Source organism: Leuciscus leuciscus (genome assembly GCF_965113295.1).
Source record: "Leuciscus leuciscus genome assembly, chromosome: 25".
Lineage (NCBI taxonomy): Eukaryota > Metazoa > Chordata > Actinopteri > Cypriniformes > Leuciscidae > Leuciscus > Leuciscus leuciscus.
The window spans coordinates 23,077,341-23,093,649 of NC_138724.1; the positions used below are offsets into that span (position 1 = coordinate 23,077,341).

The following is a 16,309-nucleotide window of genomic DNA, read 5'->3' on the forward strand; positions in this document are numbered from 1 at the left end:
CAGACACACACACACACACACTTCAGATCTACTCGGCTTGAAATTCCCCTCCATCACTGAAAAAACAATCAACTGAGCAACAGCACTCAACCTCCTTATCGGAATAAAATCCACGCATGCAGGACTCCCCTTCTGCCATCTCCTAAATAGGTGGGCAGTCCTTGTATATTGCAGTGCAGTGCAAGAACAGAGTCAACGAGCAGGGCACCTCGAACTCTTGTTTATATTGTCTGGAAGATGCACTCCAGTTCACAACACCTAATTTGTATAAAATACAGAACAAACAATATTGAATCATTTTGAAGAAAGGCATTAACATAGTAGAGTCATATAAGGAATTTCTTTTTTAAGTATTTTATACATATTATAGGAAGATGTTAGACAAATATATGTTTGAGTGTTATTGGCTTTGTCTGTAAAGTACGTAAGAGACTTACTTTGTTTATGAACAACATAAACTAGTTAAAAAAAAAGTTTGTCTAGAAAGACAAACTTTAGGTTGGCTTGAGAAAGCCTGAAAGTTTGAAATAGTTTTAAAAGCTTGAAGTTTGAAGGTTTTCAGTTTAAAGTTCAAAGTAGTTTTCAAGCTGAAAGTTTTGAAGACAATACTACGGTGGCCGAGAGAGCTCAACGTGCTGCAACTGAAGAAAACACATGCAAATAGAAAAACACCTGCAAATTAAGAAAACATCTTCATCAGTTTCACAACACATGTGTGCTCCAAATACTCACAACACAACCAAATACAGAAACGCGCTGCAAAAGTTCACAACACAACCAAATACAGAAACGCGCTGCAAATAGGACAGAACACAACGGAAATGTTTCCGGGGAACCCAATAAGTGACGGACCCGTTTTTTATTGCTCGTGAGCATTACCTATGCCCTAACGTTACTCCCTTAAAAGGGCAGACGGCAGAGCCCTTGAAGTGGGCACTTTGGAGGGAGCGGGGCACTTGTGTGCCATTATGTAGCCGTTTGGAACGGACTTGATGAAGGGAGCAACGAAAGCCAATGTAATTTCCTCATTATTTTCACCTGGGATGTTCCCATGACAACGCAGCGCCGTCTCATATTTGGACCTCTTATATAGCCTACTGTCTATGATTTGGACCCTTCATTCTAACATTTCTTATGAAACTTATTTTAACGTAACATGTGTACAATGTAACTGATGTATATATTAATATCTTTCCCTCATGTTCTTTTTTTCTATCTTTTTTTCTTTAATTTATTTTGGTCTTCAGCTTGTTCTTTTCTGATTAGTATTCTTATGACATTGAACATATTATAAATACATTTTGTATATTGTAGGCTATACAAAGTTGTATGTCATAAACGTGTAATCTCTGTATGTTTTGCAACAAAAATAAAATAATAAATTAAATTAAATTAAAGTAGACAGCTGTAAGCACGTCCCAGTCGGGTCCGTCACTTATTGGCTTCCCCGGAAACATATCCGTTGTGTTCTGTCCTATTTGCAGCGCGTTTCTGTATTTGGTTGTGTTCTGAACTTTTGCAGCGCGTTTCTGTATTTGGTTGTGTTGTGAGTATTTGGAGCACACATGTGTTGTGAAACTGATGAAGATGTTTTCTTAATTTGCAGGTGTTTTTCTATTTGCATGTGTTTTCTTCAGTTGCAGCGCGCTGAGCTCTCTCGGCCACCGTACTACACAGTCTATCAGATACAGACATGACAGATAGGCAGATAGAGATAGATGGATAGACAGACAGTCAGATGGATAGATAGGAAGAACAGACAGTCAGATGGATAGATATGAAGAACAGACAGACAGATGGATAGATTGCACAGACAGACAATGCAATGCATGCAACAATCAACTTCATGACTTCATTCATTTAAGTCTCTCTGCTCTATTTGAAGACATCTTTCAAGCCTTAATTTGTTTAAAGGTGAATTAAGACTTTTACATATCATTTTAAGATTCGCTGAAACCCTGTTATTTTGAATGCTAACATATAGGCCTATCATAAAACATGTCATAACTTTTTTTTTAAATATAAAACATTTATGACACGCTCTATGGCATCTCTTACAATTAAAAGCTGTTAACACAAAAGCACAATTGTTAAAACAGCATAAAAAACGTTTTGTCATGCTAGCTTAAACCACGTGTTACAACTTACCCCAGGTGTGTCCGTATAAAACAAGGTTGTGCCTCGCTCTACCACAACGCTCTATTCAGGTCAGGGAGATTATACGTGACAATCGTCATTAATCTTGAGTTCATTCCTTGAAATAGATTAGGTTTTAAAATTCTAATAATATTTAAAAATGTAGGCTAAACAACTTACCATCTGAAGATGGAAGTGAAAGTGCAAGTAAAAAAAAAACGAGGACATAAGATTGTCCATTTGCACTGCATGCTTTTAGACTTAAAATATTCTGCACATGTACAGAGTTAGAATATGGCTGCATCTCACTTTTTTTTTTCTTTTTTTACAGTCTATTGTCTCAGCATGTTTTGTTTTGTCAGTCTATTTTTTATTTATTTTTTGCTCGACAGTTCAACTTTTAGATCTCCTTGGCGATGCCGCAGAGGGAATGAGTAGGGGGAGTCCGCAGACCTGGAGCCGGTAGATATATGCCCCAGGCAGTTTTACGCCCCTGTTATGCATTCTAATTGTATCAACGTCTTTTCATAGAATGCCAAGGAAAAAAAGGATAAAAAAAAAACAAAGAAAATAAAAAAACAAGGAACTCTTTTTTGTGTGTGTGTGTGTGTGTGTGTGTGTGTGTGTGTGTGTGTGTGTGTGTGTGTGTGTGTGTGTGTGTGTGTGTGTGTGTGTGTGTGTGTGTGTGTGTGTGTGTGTGTGTGTGTGTGTGTGTGTGTGTGTGTGTGTGTGTGTGTGTGTGTTTGTGTTCAGAAAGAACTAAAAGGAGGAAAACATCAGCGAAAGTGGAGGAACATTTGCATCTCATTGAAAAAGAGTCTATGATTGATGATTTGTTGGCACATGATTCTGAAAAGGAATACCCACTGGATGATTTGTTAGAGCATACTGAAAGCGAAGATTCCACGGACAATTTCTACGATGCTTGTGATCAGAACTGTTTTGAGAATTCATCAAATGATTTAGCAGATGAAAATTCCTCAGATTTTTTTTAATGATTTTAACATTTCCTCATTTGATGATTTGTATTCTGAAAACTGGGTGCCAGGTGATATGCCTGGTTGTGATAGTGACTGTGATTTGCATGGAGATGAATGTTCTGACTTGGAAGATGATAATGATGATGATTTACGTGGGCTTGCAGAGTGGGCTGCAGAATTCAACATACCACAAACAGCGCTGTCTGCACTTCCTAAAATCCTAAGGAGGAAGGGTCTTGATATCCCAATGGATGGCAGAACTCTTATGACCACTGACAGATCTTGCAATGTGGCAAATATGGCTGGGGGGTCCTGTTACCACTTTGGAATTGAAAATGCTCTCATAGCTGAACTAACATCTTTAGGACATTTAGCAAATGTGACTGATACTCTCGCACTTCGAATTAACATCGATGGATTGCCCTTATTCCGTAGCTCCAGTATGAGTCTGTGGCCTATTCTGGGTATGATTAAGGAAATTCCAGGGTGTAGTGTGTTTGTAATTGGAGTGTACTCAGGTGCGTCCAAACCGGCAAATGTGCAAGAGTATTTACAAGAATTCATTGTAGATATGAAAGCCATTTCTCACAGTGGTATTGTGTACAATGGTGTACATTTCAGGGTACCATTACCCAATGCTTTTATTTGTGATGCACCTGCTCGTGCCTTTCTTAAATGCTCCAAAGGCCGTACGGGCTATTATGGGTGTGAGAGGTGCTCTCAAAAAGGCCAGTACATTAATGGGAAGGTATCCTGAAATATCAGCAGAGCTCAGGACAGATGAGCAATTTGGTAGGCAAGGCTAACAGCACCGACTGTCAGCCTCCCCCCTAAATGATCTGGGTATAGGTTTAGTTACCAGTTTTGTGTTAGATTATATGCACCTTGTGTGCTTGGGGACAATGCGTAAGTTAATATTTCTTTGGTTGAAGGGGCCGCTGAAATGCAGGCAGTCTATGAAGTTTTTTGTTGTAATGTCAGCATATATGGTTTCTATCAGGCAATATTTACCTAGCAATTTTGCAAGGAAACCACGATCCTTGTTTGAACTCACCACATGGAAAGCAACAGAGCTTCGGCTATTTTTGCTTTACACTTGCCCTGTTGTTCTCCTCAATAATATACCCAGTAGAATGAACAGAAGCTTTTTACTTCTATCGGTATCTATGAGAATTATTCTGAGTCCTTCCTTATGTTCTCCTGACAATTGTGACTATGCTGAGGAGATTTTGAAACTCTTTGTAACAGATTTTGCTGCAATTTATGGCACTGAATTTGTCAGCTATAACATGCATTCATTGATCCACCTAGCTCTAGATGCCCGTTGGATAGTGTTTCAGCTTTTCCTTTTGAGACATTTTTAGGTAAACTTAGGTAAACTGAAAAAACCCTCAAGAGTTCGGCCTCAAAACCCTGTCCAACAACTCGTCAGGAGGATCCATGGGAAGCAGAAAGTGGCAAGCCAAAAGACCACATCAGTTTTCAGCCCACTTAAACAGCTCCACTTTTCTGGACCAATGATTAATTCAACTGCAACATGGGAACAATACAGGCGTTACAATGATGGACAGACACTGATCTCCTCCTCTCGTGGCGATGACGGTTTTTCTGTAGGGGGAAGGATTCTTATTGTGCGGAAACATTTTGTCACATTCTGGAACTGTTAAAGTCCTGTGTAATTTCTTTGAAACTGCCAAATCCTTTTTTAACTATCCAATGGACTCATCATGTATTGGAATTCTTTTTGTTTTCAATTTATCTGAAAACTTGCAGCTGTTACCTGTGGAGGAGTTAAAAACAAAAATGGTGTTGTTGCCACTCAAGACTGGATACTTGGCATTGCCACTCCTGCACTAGTGTGCTATTTATTTGTTTTTGTTTTGTTTTTTATTGTTTGTTTTAATTATGAATTTATGTATTTTTATGTATGTATTTGTTTTTCTTTAAGCATGTTACCTTTCGCGATAGTTTAATTTATAAATGGTGGAGGATTGGCAGTTATACCGACCAAATGGTCTATCGGGCCTGAGGAGGACGAATGCTGCTGGCCACCAGCAAGGATGAACATGGCAAAGAACATGGCGGTGATAGAGCAACAGGACCCTCACACTGACTGGGCGACATACAAGTGGACTGTCGAGAGAAAAGTCGGTAATGTGTCCATGTGTATGATATTATCTGACATGATGAGTTCACTGTTGATTCGGTTTAAATTTGCTCTGAATGAAACTAATTGCCACTCATTTGTCTGTCTCCCATAGCAACGTATGAAATTGCCCACACAAAATTAGTAGAGTATGAACAGAACACAGATGTACCAACCGAGTCTGATTCTACAGAGAATATGGGAAGGGGGAAGCGCAAAAGAGGTGAGGCTATTCGAATTACTACTACTAAATTGATAATGAAAATTTGAATTTCCCAATGACACAGGAAGGACAAGGTTTGTGGGAGTTTTGTTTAGTGTATTTGGCTCCAAGCTGTCAAAACGAGGGAGGTAGACAACAGATATACGATTAACCAATAAATAATATTATATGTAATCAATTAGCCTAATAAAAGTAACAATCACATGTTAAGGGGGGAAAAGAGATGTATACAAATGGATGTGTGGATGCCTGAAGGGGGCATGGGGTGTTGGAACAGATGTTAAGGATCCATGTTAGGGTCTCTCTGGTATCCAGAGTGTAGTCATACTGTATATACATCAGTCATGGAAATTCTCTTGTGGAAATGTGTACGAACCCTGTGTATAGTGGTATCACCTGTTGTATATTTTTTTAACCAACTGTTTTTAAAATGCTTTAACTCATTGATTGTGCTTGTACATTATACATTTCTTGGCGAGTGATTTTGTCCAGTGAGGATGATTATGATGACAATTGGTCCGGCAGCCCCATCATGCCTACACCTCCATCCACCCTCAGGTCATCACCTGTAAAAAAAATTAAGGTTGTATAACAAAAAAAATCTTAGTATTAATTTCCCCAAGCTTTTTCCTGTTGACTCAACTTTTGTAAATAACAGTTATACGAACTGAAAATAAGTTGTCTGTAATACAAAAAAAAAAAAAAAAAAAAAGTTTAATTGAGTCAACTTGACATTATTTGTTTTCTGGAGAGATGCAGCTATTCTGTAACAAATCTTTTGTAGTTGAGCCAATTCAACATTTTGTGTCTATTAGAAATAGAACTTCTTAAGAATTAACAGATTTAGATGTTGATTTTTTTACTGAAAATCCTTTGGTCATCACCATTTTGGTGATGAGCATTTCCTTTGGTTGGGCAGTTTGACTCTTGGCTTTTTGTGTGAGTTTGTGGTCTTTGTAACAGTATTTAGCAACACTGTGTTTAACACTCCTTGAGGAGATGAAAGAGACACAAAAAATCCAAGGGAGGATGCTACAAACGCCTCTACAACAGCGTGGCAACATTGAGGGTTTCCCGCTAAAGACAGTTAGGGGATGTGGAAATCATGGAAGAAAAACTGGCAAACCCAAACTTCATGTCCGAACTGGTATGTGTTAAGTCTAGGGTAGTGCTACTCAATTCAATTTTATTTGGAGGCTAGCAGTGAATTTGATCTGAAACTTCCCAAGTGTGCTCACACCCATGCTTCTGGCAGTTCTTTCCTTCACAAGAAGGTTGACGAGGTGACAAGAAGGATGATGACCTTCCTCCTAGACCATGGCCTATCCAGGCAGTACAACTTTGAGGTCCGAAAACGGGAAGAGAGAGTTCAAGGCCTTAAAACTATATGAAGTAATATATGGTATTTGTGCATGTGGATAATGTTTAAACGTACAGTATGGGATTTTTTCTCCACTAGGGGTCGCTAACCTATTTACAATAACAAAGGCGTAGATTGATGACGCAACATTTCCTATGAATTATGGATTTTGTCGTCAACGTCAAGCCGACCGATCTAATAATGTATATGGATTACTGAATACATCGATGCTTTAATCATGACTGTGATATGAAGCAGTTCGGGATTGCTAAGAGACAGCTATCAGCTCCAAACGCGATGGAGTCCCGCGGATATAAAAGGAATATGGACATTTCATTCTACCGAACTACACGCAGAATTACTACTCACAGGTCAGTTTATTAGACAAATTAAACTTGTGAGGTAACGCAGCGCTGTTTCACTTGGTCTAACATTACACTATCACTCTAAACTGCATTTGAATGTGTTGAAATGTATGTGTTAACGTTAGTTTGTCTGTATGAGACTAGCAGTAAGCTAGCTAGATCAACATTAGAATAACATACAGATCATATTCTAACATTTTATCATTGTTGAACTATATAACCTTGATTAGTTTTATGTAAATGTGCTCGCCTGTTTAATAAAGTACATGTAGGAGTTGTCGAAGTCTCGGACGTGGAGCTCTCGTTTATATAGTGTCCATGGGAGCTCTCGACATCTCGAAAACACCGCGCTGATATTGATTCTCGGTTTAGTTCTCCTTTTTTATCCAAAGTCTGCTTGCCATGGTCCATAATGTTTGAACGAAACAACAACAGCGTGCAAATAGACATTGCGAACTACACAGTTGTCCGCGTCAGTTTGGTTACTATCAGAGGGCTCTGGTTCATAGCTCTGGTTGCCATGGCAGCACGAGCGGAAACCAGAGACAACACGGATATGACGGCATTGACGGCGACAAAACGGAAATAAAGACACGGTCCGTGTCTTCGAATTAAAATATAAATTTCTCTGGATTTAGAAGTTAATTGGAACTGTCGGGATAATGTAAATACACAATTTAAAAAAATATATTACATAGATATAGTGATTTTTTATATTTTTAAATAAAAAAAAATACATATTGTGCCTTTAAGTTGTACCGATATAGAGACCATTTTGGTGGCAATTGTTCTACGATCAACTTAGGCTTACGATGCTTTCGGGAAACGCAGCCTAGATTAATCTTCCCATCTGAGTTTTGCTTCCTTGCTTCATGAAATCAACAGTTGCTATGCAACCAAGAAATTATGATGCTAAAATGTATGGATTAACACGAGTCAGCAATGTGAACCATGTAGAAAGATACTGGTATAATTATATATACATATATTTTTTTTATTATAAAAAAAAATAAAAAAATTGATATATATATATATATATATATATATAGAACTGACCACTGGTAGAAATAAAATATAAACAGAAGTATTGCTATAACTTTTAGACCTTAAATGACAATTTAATAGAATTTTGTCTGTTGTTTCTCCATTCATCTGTGTGTCCCGTCACATAGAGACTCTTTCAACTACTGTGTCTGTTTCCGGAATTAGGACATACAAAAAACTTCCAAACCCATCTAAGGGTAAAAATGTAATTGATGTTCAACAAATAAAAAACAGATATAATACAAATGAGCAAATGATAAAGCTTGGGTTGCTGAATATTCAATCCCTAACTTTAAACCTGGCTAAAACCAAACAATTATTTCATAACCCGGCTCAAAGACCATGACAAATGCAAAGAGGACACGGAGGATTGGCAAAAGTAAACATATTTATTATGATAACTTAAACAATTAACTAACAATTAACAATGTAGAGTATGTTAATCAGTGGTGTAAATATGGATAAGTGACTAGAGTGAAGTTTTGGTGTTGAGAAGTGGTAACAAAACATAATATAACAAAAAAATAATGTGTTGCTGCATTACTTTAAATGAGTCCACACCCCAAGATTACTGTTATAAACATAAGGCAAAGGCGGAGGTGTTGCTGTAATTTATAGTAATATTTTCAGAATTACTGAGAAGTCTAGTTTCTTTTTTTACACTGAGAAAATACAAAAGTTCAGAGTTACAGAAATTGTTACGCATTAATTGAAAGAGTAATCGCAAATATGCTTAATTAACTGTAAATAGTTTTGTTTGTGAATTTAGGTTTTTTTTATTTGTGAATTCAAATGTATTTAATTTTACATTGAGAAAATAAAAGTTTCAGGTTTCAAATTGTTTAAACATGCAGTTTATCTACAAATGTAGGAAAGAAAAGAACAGAATAGACAAAAAATAGGCTAATATATATATATAAAAAGAATGTTTTGAGTTCAAAGTTTGACTGTTGGGCCCCATACCTGGAATCGATTAGGGCCGCCAAATCACTAAGTCCGTCCCTGCTAGAAATAAATAGATAAAAGGCACAAATAGGCAATATTTGATGTAAATGTTTTATTTACAAACAATCTGAACAGCTATACAATCATATTTTGTTATAATATCTGTAAGCTAAACAAGTGAACACAGCAAAGACAACAGTATTCAGACAAAAGTCAATAGGGACTTTAAGCAACATCTGCTGATGGACAGCAACGGCATTCTATTGCGCATGGGCGACTTAAACTTCTACTTTGTGACGTCCCCCTGTCACAGTCTATAACGGGAGAAAAACTGTTTTGCTGTGTCGTTAATACATGACAGATTGGATAAGTACATTTAATATTTTAAAAGCCAATCAGAGCGGTCAGACTGAAATGGATTTCCATTTCCATTCCATTTGATTTTTTTGCCGTTCACACTTGACACTGACAGTCTGAACGAGGCTTAAATGTCACTATACTTCTAAATCAGATAAATAAACAACCAACAAATCTTTTCTGAATTGGAAACATGGTTTAAACTGATTAACATCAAGTATGAAATGTAGACAGACAGATTCTCAAATGTAATTTCCAATCCAAAGAAAAGAAGATGAATATGTAAAATTACATAAATATGATTTAATATAATACACAGCGTACCTGAATTCATTTCACCCCACTTTTACAGTTGTACTACATTTATAATCTGTAATAGCCTATGTAAATAAGAGCCTATGGTATGTAAGAATTGAGAAATTAGGAGACGCCGGACAGTCTGGTTAAAGAGCGACCAGACCCTGAGAGAACAAAGGACCTCTCTGGAAATTAACATTTGAACTAGCCCTCGATAGTGCACGAGGGTCCTTTGTTCTCTTCAACCAGACTGTCCGGCAGGTGGTATAAAAAAAAAAAAGATTGTATCGTATTGTTTGATACTGCTGATAGTTTAATACTGTCTTTTGACATCTTCAATATGGTAGACAAGTGTACGTTATACTTTAAAATGAAATAAAATGGAATGATAAAAAACAACAATAAAATAAGACATTTTGAGAGACAGAAGAAAATCCTACCCACACATATTAGACATTTTGGTTTTCATTAAACCAAAAACAACAATAAATGCCAAGAACATTAAAGCATTGCAGTTTTTTTTATTTGACTAACAATGCTATGTATCGCATCAAGAAATGTGTGTATCGTTACACCTCTACAACAGATGCACATGACACAAATACATTCCATTTAAAGTTATTTTGTAAAAATTCAAATAGATCATATTTTCATATTTTAAGAAAAACATACTACATCATTAAGTTAGAACTACCTCTATAGTCTCTGTCTTCCCGTCTGCCTTTTCTCATGCAAACCACTGCCAAAAATCACAGATATCGCACATACCAATAGCAGGACAGCAACAACAACTCCTATGTGACGTCTGGAAGGTTCATCTTCTAAAAGAGGAAGCATTTAGAATAAGATCAACATGTAAAGATTTTATCTGATACTTCCTATTTTTGTAAAAGCTCATTACCTAACTCAATGATCAGTTTGTTGTCCAGGCTGAGGTGTGTAACAGAGCAGCTGTATTTGTGTTTGTCTGCACTGATCTCCAGACTCTTCCTCATCTGGTACGTCCCGTCACCATTGGGCAGCAGATCTCCTCCAGTGATCTCATGATCAGATACAGGCTGTCCATCTCTGAACAGGGTCAGGTTGATGTGACGAGGGTAAAATCCTGTTGCCAAACAACTCACACGAAACCCTCCAGAATCTGAGTTTGCGTTTTGTGTGAGTGTAATATTGGGCTTTTCTGTAGGAGGAAGAGGAAAAAAATAAACAAGAGAACGTCAGAGAACGTTTTACATGTATAAATACATGGATTTATTTTTAATCCTGAAGATTTACTCTAAACAGTTACATTTGTTTTCATAAAACAAATTTAGGGAATTTAGATGTGCCCTTGAGTACGTACTTTTTCTGTTCATTTGATCTCTTCTCTTTTTGAGGTAATTCTTGAGAGTTGTTATACAAAGTGGGTAAAAGGTATTTGCAAAAATCTGCTTAAATTCTTCCAGGTCAGGTTTGATCAGTTCTTGTTTAATATTTACAGCCACAGTATAAGTAAATGTGTTGTTAATGTAACTCAGTTCATCTGTGGTGGAGCCTCTGGCAGCATCTGCAACAATCATCTTTCCAGGCTTGTCGGAGTCCAGCAGCTCACACACAACCAGTGTCTGATAAACATCAAGACCTGTGAGGGAAATATGAGGGAGAACTGTTATGGGAGATTGTCATGGATTAGCCTCCTCCATCTTACACTCTTTGTTTAGCAAACCATTTATAAGAAAAATTAAATTTGATAACTCTAAAAGTGTCATTGTAAATAACCACATGCTATTTTACAACCTAAACTAACATTGCCTTGTAAAAAAAATATAAAAATCAAATTATCTAATGGTCACTGTTTCCCCTAGTAGTTTTGTAGTCCCTTTGCAGTTCCTTGATCATTGGTACCCCTTGATTGTCTCCGCATCTTGTTATCTTGCCATTATCCTTGTTACCTTGTCTGAATAAACCTGTGTTTGTCGGTCGTTGTCTTAAGGGAAGCTCACGCTACACAACTTTTGGCTGGATTTTGCTGTCCTAAACAGATTTTCAAGGTCTGCGGCTAAATCGGTGCTGGTTGTAGTCGCCGATGCTTGTTAAGTTTGAGCAGGTCGGCGACGTCTCAAGCATTCACAGATGCTGCAAAATTTTCAAACCTGTTTGATATTATCGCCATGTTGAAGGGGGTGGATTGGAATCCACTGCTGCTTCAATGTATATGTAATGAGTGATTATAATCAATGTATTAATCAATATTTTTCCTTCTAAATATCAAATGAGTTGAATGACTTCTCTGGAGATTTTACTTTGTTATAGAAGTTACCAGTGTGATTACTGAAATGTTCTTTTCATGTATTCTTTAAAGCAGCACTCAGTAGCTTCGGGATTTCTTCGCTGTATTCTCGCTTTTTGCTCGCAGGTTTCTCTCTAGAGCTCCCCCCACAGCTTCGGAATAGATATTTGACAACACTGTTGTAAAAACTCGTTGGTGATTCTCAGACACCAGAGGCTATAGATCAACGACATCAAAGCAGATGGGACATTCTTTAAAACGTCTTCTTCATTCGAGGTTCGAACAGCGTGAGGGAGCGCAATAATGACAGCATTTTAGCAGATTTCTTTTGGCCGTAAAGCAATTGTTTACATCGTGAGACCTGATATCACGCGATACTTCCTGACGCAGCGGCCGGCGGCCCGCCGGCTCAAAGTTGCAAGTGCGTATTTTCCGTTCACGGGCACCAGGGGGGTGCGAAACGACCACCATTCAACCCGAAATAAGTAATATAACCATTCCAATGACTCCGAAGCTGTTCAGTTAAGCTAAAAAAAAGTTACTTAGTTCACCTTTAATGTCAGTATTTGATATCTGAATGTAATAACAGTGCTTGCTCATTTAACCCGGCTTCAAGAAATTAAATAGGGAAATGTTTTGTGTTTGAGAAAGGTCTTCAACATGTTAAAACACATAGGGGTCATTGAAGGCAATAGTTTAAGGGACCATTTCTTTGTTAAAGCCTTACTTAGACTAAAGTGTTGCTCTTCTTGAGAAAGACCGCATTATCTTGATGTTTTAAACTCTCCTGTTTATAGTTAGAGCCTGACCAAACCCAACCTTGTGTGTGTTGGTGTGTGTGTTAGTCTTCTTGGTTACAGGTTAAGGAACCACTGGCATTATTGGAGATTGACTGAGTTGTTGTTCGAAACATGCTGTCACCCAGCAACCCAAATCTGAGAACTGGAAGGTCATGACGTGTCTAACTTCAGGGTCCGAGTGTCAGCCGCATAATCTATGGAGATATGCTTCAGTCTATCTGTATATGTGTGGAAAATTACTATGTTTATCCATTTCTTAGCCAATCAGAATCTGTAAGCAATGACGTAGCTTAGACCTTGGAAATGGTATAACTGCTGTGATCTTTGTAACTGTAAGCGGGGCGGCCTACGAACTCCTGTGTGAGTCTTGAAGCTGACTTCTGCTGATGAAACTGCAGACTGTCTTCAGTAAAACTTTTCTTCAATTTATTATAATTCTGACTCCGGGTCTTCTTTCAAACATCTGGTCCTTGGATCCTAAACTGTTAACCCCTAACAATGTGATCTTGTAGCAGGGTCGCCAGGCCAGCTTAACAAAATAGCCCAAAAGTAGCCCAATGACCATATCCCAAATATCAAAACATTCCAATCACATACCTTATAACTCACCCGTTCATACTTTACGGTCACTCTAAATGCAAAATCAAAACCCACTATATCGTAGCAATCATAAACACAGCTCAAAGGCTAATACCACATTACATTTTATTTTTCAGACAATGTTTTAAAAATATAAGAAGCATATTTATATTTTTTATAAAAAACAATAATAGAAGACTTTGCAGAAATTATTATAAAGTTATTCTTTTAATTCTGATACCACAAATGATTTCACCTAAAAAACTAAACATTTTAAATCAAACATTAAAAATATGCTCATCAAAAAGATGTTTAAGAAATTTAATATGTACAGTATGAATAGCATTTCATGCATTTTTAAATAGATTAATAGATGTCATTGAGCCAGATACTTACTGTCATTTTGGCTTAACAGTGCAGCTCTTCTAAAAAAGGACTCATACATGTAGTCACTTATATCCTTAATGTAAACTGAATCAATCACATCATCCTCGTTTGTTGTATTCCTTCTTGGAATATATGTCTTTGAATTATAGTATCCAACTGTGATGTCATCCAAAATTGTTGTGCTACTAAATTTAGGAAATTGTGTTTCTCCCTTAATGTAAGTTGAAAGCAACCACAAAGAGTGAGAACCTGAAAAACAAATTGATTATTGGTGATTACAATGGATTATTGTTCATTTTTGATTATTTGATTCTTGATTGATTGATTTCTACCATAGTAGGCTATGAGACTGTATACAATACAACTTTTAAGCTTCATCCTTTTTATTTTTAATTTAAAACATAAGCCTTGGAATCTTGGCAATGACTTATTCATTCAGAATGAAAATGATATGAGATGGGGAGAGCGGGGCAAAACCTAACACTTTTTGACTTTCTCAGTTTATATAAATCCACTTGAGATTCAGTGTTTTTTGTTGTTTTTTACGCATTAATTTCACACATGTATAGTACAAATATGTGGTCTTGTTTCATTAATACAGACTAGTGTATACTTTTTTCTTTATTTTATGAAGGTAGAATAATGCCATAAATCACATGTGCAGGGTAAGATCTGTGAAAGTGTACATAAGATAATATAAATTAAATTTGCATGCGCAAGAAGATTTGTGAAGGTGTAAATCGCCTTTCAAGCGTAATAAAAAATATTTGCATCATTTTACTGTTATTCGTAAGTGTAATTCATGCATTGTGAAACTGCAGCTTCATCCTAATGCAATTTAATTTACACTTACAATCTTATGTACACTTTCATAAATCTTACCCTGCGCATGTGATTTTTTTATGGCAAAATTTTACCTTCATAAAATAAAGAAAAAAGTATACACTGTATTAATGAAACAAGCTTATGAGTGAACAGTGACAACATGCCCATAGGGTACACTGTAACATGAGGGGCACATTGTAACGACCATATGACAGCTTAAAATGTTGTCTGATCTAATCAAAAAAATATACTAGAAAAACAAAATGATTTTGTAAATAAAATACAATTATTAACTTTTTCAAATAAAATAATGCGATTTTTTAATAATTAAAATAAACAACTTTTGGATGAACACACTGCAAATACAGATATACAGCATAGTTCAAAACAATGTGAGGAAAAGCAAATAGAAGAAGAAACGCATTCAGACATTCAGAAAAACACAAAGCTGAACACAACACACCCCATACACACACCACTCTCATGGAACAAGAGACAAATAGACGGGCCAGCTTTGCATTTCATGAAATAATAATTTCTGAATTTTGAACTCAACTCACAGTCTTTACTCGCAGTCGCCTCTTTCTCATGGTTTGCCAATAGAATTCATAAAAGTTATATGTTCGTAACATCACAAACATCAAAGAATAGTTCTAATAGCGTGGCACATTGTAACAGAATTACGTGCCCCACCACCTCAACTGGGATTTATATCTAGCTAGTGATCTTTCTTGTTTTAGAAAAACTGAGATGAAAAAATAACTTTAGTAAGAAATGTACTTGCTATTATTAAATATTTGTTCTGCCATATCTTTTTTTATGCCAACAACTAGGTTTTAAAATTCTAATAATATTTAAAAACGTAAACAACTTACCATATGAAGCAGATGGAAGTGAAAGTGTGAGTAAAAAAACGACATACGATTGTGTCCACTTGCACTGCATGCTTTTAGTCTTCAAATATTTTGCAAACATTTTGGCTACCTGCACAGGTACCATGTTAGAACATGGCTGCGTCTTCTCCTTCTTCTTCTTGTAGGATTCCGGCAGTGTAGACGCTGCTGAGTGTATTACTGCCCTCCACTGGTCAAAGCTTGAACTAAATTCTTACATACAGTCCTGTGTCATGCAAGAACTGAAGAACTGCCTTGGAGATCATTTTATGCTCGTCAGTGTCCAAACAAAGATAAAACAGAAAAAGCCTTAACTCCAAGTCCTGCCAGTTTAACAAAGAATATATTTATTTCTGCCCTATAGGCTACTTTCTGCATTCTAGGAAAACATGCCCTACTGTCTCAAGACTCCCACATTCACACACGCCAGAAACATGCTTTCCTACAATGCACAAAGAATAATTTAACCCACAGTGCCCATTTGGCTGCGTCTCAGCCTATGTTTAGTTTTTTCATTAAAGGGGTGATTGATTATGATTTCACTTTTCTAACTTTAGTTAGTGTGTAATGTTGCTGTTTCAGCATAAACAACATCTGCAAAGTTACGACACACAAAGTTCAAAGCAAAGGGAGATATTTTGCTTTTTAAGGACTACAACAAACGTCTGGTAGGGACTACACAACATTCCTCCCGGGTTAGTGA

The 16,309-nt window shown here is 36.7% G+C and overlaps 2 protein-coding genes and 2 long non-coding RNA genes across 16 annotated transcripts in view; 1 reads left to right on the forward strand and 3 right to left on the reverse strand.

Moving 5' to 3' along the window:
• Nucleotides 1–15,965, reverse strand: part of LOC309490890 (class I histocompatibility antigen, F10 alpha chain-like) — a 69,172-nt gene extending 53,207 nt beyond the window's left edge. For 2 of the 13 annotated variants that reach the window (XM_082160217.1, XM_082160203.1), the window contains exon 1: nucleotides 15,589–15,767. In XM_082160217.1, the coding sequence (XP_082016343.1) occupies nucleotides 15,589–15,712 (124 nt within the window). In that variant the 5' untranslated portion in view covers nucleotides 15,713–15,767. Of the gene's footprint in view, nucleotides 1–9,296; nucleotides 10,675–10,754; nucleotides 11,034–11,195; nucleotides 11,475–13,897; nucleotides 14,138–15,588 lie in introns of those variants that run through there. The other 11 variants (XM_082160207.1, XM_082160206.1, XM_082160208.1 and 8 more) reach the window with 10 other exon arrangements.
• The window catches only part of LOC309490893 (major histocompatibility complex class I-related gene protein-like), a 66,469-nt gene that overhangs the window by 29,550 nt on the left and 20,610 nt on the right, over nucleotides 1–16,309 (reverse strand). The window lies entirely within an intron of this gene.
• Nucleotides 6–2,619, reverse strand: LOC309490911. The gene is made up of 3 exons (XR_014202875.1): nucleotides 2,317–2,619; nucleotides 2,149–2,199; nucleotides 6–258 (listed from the first exon to the last, which is right to left on the reverse strand). It is a non-coding gene; the product is annotated as an uncharacterized lncRNA (long non-coding RNA).
• Nucleotides 4,710–13,890, forward strand: LOC309490910. The gene is made up of 3 exons (XR_014202874.1): nucleotides 4,710–5,267; nucleotides 5,378–5,485; nucleotides 12,968–13,890. It is a non-coding gene; the product is annotated as an uncharacterized lncRNA (long non-coding RNA).